At 50.9% G+C, this 3,599-nt stretch overlaps 1 protein-coding gene across 1 annotated transcript in view; it reads left to right on the top strand.

Moving 5' to 3' along the window:
- Nucleotides 1-3,599, top strand: part of FBXO16 (F-box protein 16) — a 30,958-nt gene that overhangs the window by 12,521 nt on the left and 14,838 nt on the right. Inside the window, 1 exon segment of the mRNA XM_018566366.1 lies at nt 3,004-3,210. Coding sequence (XP_018421868.1) covers nt 3,004-3,210 — 207 coding nt within the window.

Here is a 3,599-nt window from a genome sequence, read left to right as displayed (position 1 = left end):
CAGCTTCAGAAACATTTTGGAATATTTCCATTGCTAATCCGTCTTCACCTGGAGCTTCATTGTTGGGGAAGATACTAATGACCAATGGAGAGTCAAGGAATCCTCAATGGATTCAGAGCAACCTCAGTAAATGAATATCTTGTACGAAATCCAGCTCCGATAATTTAGACTCATGTATAGTAGAATCGAGAAAGTTCCTCTCTACACAATCTGCTGATAGGATTACCCGATTCTTCATTATATTTATATAGATATATACACACACACACACTATATTGCCAAAAGTATTGGGCCCCTCCCCCTCCAAATCATTGGATTCAGGTGTTCCGTGACATTTCCTGGCTACTAAATATTCCGCGGTCGCCTGTTACTGGGATTATAACAAAGTGGAAGCAACTGGGAACAACAGCAACTCAGCCAGGAAGTGGTAGGCCGCGTCACATGACAGAGCGGGGTCAGCGCATGCTGAAGCGCACAGTGCGCAGAAGTCGCCAACTGTCTGCAGAGTCAATAGCTGGACCTCAAATGCCCTCATTGTTCCTCATATGTCCTCACTGGACCTCAAATGCCCTAATTGTTCCTCATATGTCCTCACTGGACCTCAAATGCCCTCATTGTTCCTCATATGTCCTCACTGGACCTCAAATGCCCTAATTGTTCCTCATATGTCATTTTGGAATATTTCCATTGCTAATCCGTCTTCACCTGGAGCTTCATTGTTGGGGAAGATACTAATGACCAATGGAGAGTCAAGGAATCCTCAATGGATTCAGAGCAACCTCAGTAAATGAATATCTTGTACGAAATCCAGCTCCGATAATTTAGACTCATGTATAGTAGAATCGAGAAAGTTCCTCTCTACACAATCTGCTGATAGGATTACCCGATTCTTCATTATATTTATATAGATATATACACACACACACACTATATTGCCAAAAGTATTGGGCCCCTCCCCCTCCAAATCATTGGATTCAGGTGTTCCGTGACATTTCCTGGCTACTAAATATTCCGCGGTCGCCTGTTACTGGGATTATAACAAAGTGGAAGCAACTGGGAACAACAGCAACTCAGCCAGGAAGTGGTAGGCCGCGTCACATGACAGAGCGGGGTCAGCGCATGCTGAAGCGCACAGTGCGCAGAAGTCGCCAACTGTCTGCAGAGTCAATAGCTGGACCTCAAATGCCCTCATTGTTCCTCATATGTCCTCACTGGACCTCAAATGCCCTAATTGTTCCTCATATGTCCTCACTGGACCTCAAATGCCCTCATTGTTCCTCATATGTCCTCACTGGACCTCAAATGCCCTCATTGTTCCTCATATGTCCTCACTGGACCTCAAATGCCCTAATTGTTCCTCATATGTCCTCACTGGACCTCAAATGCCCTAATTGTTACTCATATGTCCTCACTGGACCTCAAATGTCCCTATTGGACCACACTAACCCTTCCCCATTATTTTCGAAATGACCAATTGTCTTGAGTTTTATATGTACGAGAAGTTATGATGCCTCAGAGGTGGAAATACTCTTCAAACCAGAGATAGGCAACCTCGGCACTCCAGCTTTTGAGGAACTTCAAGCCCCATGAGGCATTGCAAGACTCGCCACAGTCATGACTTCAGGAGGCATGATGGGATTTGTGATTTCAGCACAGTTGGAGTGCCGACATTGCCTACTGCTGCACTAAACCCCCGTGGGGACTCCACAATGGAGGTGATTTGCTAAAGGAACAGAGACCTCACTCAGCAAAGTGAATGTAGATAAGATTGAGTTATGTCTCCTTCAGGTTAGTGAATTGACCCCCCAGAGTAGATGACCCCCACAAAGTAGGTGACCCCACAGAGTAGATGACCCCCACAGAGTAGCTGACCCCACAGAGTAGATGACCCTTGGCCCCCACAGAGTAGTGCACCCCACAGAGTAGAGGCCCCCCACAGAGTAGGTGACCCCACAGAGTAGATGACCCCCACAAAGTAGGTGACCCCACTGAGTAGATGACCCCACAGAGTAGGTGACCCCACAGAGTAGATGACCCCCACAGAGTAGGTGACCCCGCAGAGTAGATGACCCCCACAGAGTAGGTGACCCCGCAGAGTAGATGACCCCCACAGAGTAGGTGACCCCGCAGAGTAGATGACCCCCACAGAGTAGGTGACCCCGCAGAGTAGATGACCCCCACAGAGTAGGTGACCCCGCAGAGTAGATGACCCCCACAGAGTAGGTGACCCCGCAGAGTAGATGACCCCCACAGAGTAGGTGACCCCGCAGAGTAGATGACCCCCACAGAGTAGGTGACCCCGCAGAGTAGATGACCCCCACAGAGTAGGTGACCCCGCAGAGTAGATGACCCCCACAGAGTAGGTGACCCCGCAGAGTAGATGACCCCCACAGAGTAGGTGACCCCGCAGAGTAGATGACCCCCACAGAGTAGGTGACCCCGCAGAGTAGATGACCCCCACAGAGTAGGTGACCCCGCAGAGTAGATGACCCCCACAGAGTAGGTGACCCCGCAGAGTAGATGACCCCCACAGAGTAGGTGACCCCGCAGAGTAGATGACCCCCACAGAGTAGGTGACCCCGCAGAGTAGATGACCCCCACAGAGTAGGTGACCCCGCAGAGTAGATGACCCCCACAGAGTAGGTGACCCCGCAGAGTAGATGACCCCCACAGAGTAGGTGACCCCGCAGAGTAGATGACCCCCACAGAGTAGGTGACCCCGCAGAGTAGATGACCCCCACAGAGTAGGTGACCCCGCAGAGTAGATGACCCCCACAGAGTAGGTGACCCCGCAGAGTAGATGACCCCCACAGAGTAGGTGACCCCGCAGAGTAGATGACCCCCACAGAGTAGGTGACCCCGCAGAGTAGATGACCCCCACAGAGTAGGTGACCCCGCAGAGTAGATGACCCCCACAGAGTAGGTGACCCCACAGAGTAGGTGACCCCACTAAGAAATGCCATGAAGAGGAATAATCATGGGGGGACCTTCTTCTGCTTTCAGTTTGATAAGTGGTCGGGTGCCCAGAGACGGAGGATCCTCTGTGATCTGTTCGAGCGAGGCTCCATGTCACAGCTCAGATTCTGCAACAACCTCCTGCAGGAGAAAGTGCCGCGAGAATCTCTGGACTTCACCACGGTGCTGCCCCGGGCTCTGTCCCTCTACGTCTTCTCCTTCCTGGACCCTCGCAGCCTCTGCCGCTGCGCTCAGGTGCGTCTCCAAAGATGATGTGCGTTTCAGTTGGGATCAGTGTTAGTCAAACCCTCACAGCGCTGAAATATGGGCTGGTGATGAAGGGTGTATACAGGCTGATGCTGGAGCGGGTTAGTCAATGCATTATTCTTTTTAATGCTGTATTTGTATTTGACAATTACATTATTCGACAGACGCGCACCGCCATCTCCGCGCTGCAGTGGCATCTTGTCAAAGGAAGCCGCCAACCTGCATTCACAATGGTCGCAATGTTACAGTTGATGATGCTGATCACCTGACTGGGAACGTCTCTGATTCCCGATCATATATGTGTCACGGCTAGCTCTGAAAGGGCGGGCGTTCATTAGCATATCCCCGTCATGGGTCGCCGGGAAGGGGCTAAGTAA

Source organism: Nanorana parkeri, unplaced genomic scaffold (assembly GCF_000935625.1).
Source record: "Nanorana parkeri isolate BGI_ZX_2015 unplaced genomic scaffold, ASM93562v1 scaffold942, whole genome shotgun sequence".
In the NCBI taxonomy this organism is placed as follows: Eukaryota; Metazoa; Chordata; class Amphibia; order Anura; family Dicroglossidae; genus Nanorana; species Nanorana parkeri.
The sequence above is the reverse complement of the archived record's forward strand: the minus strand, read 5'-3'. Positions and strand labels throughout refer to the sequence as shown.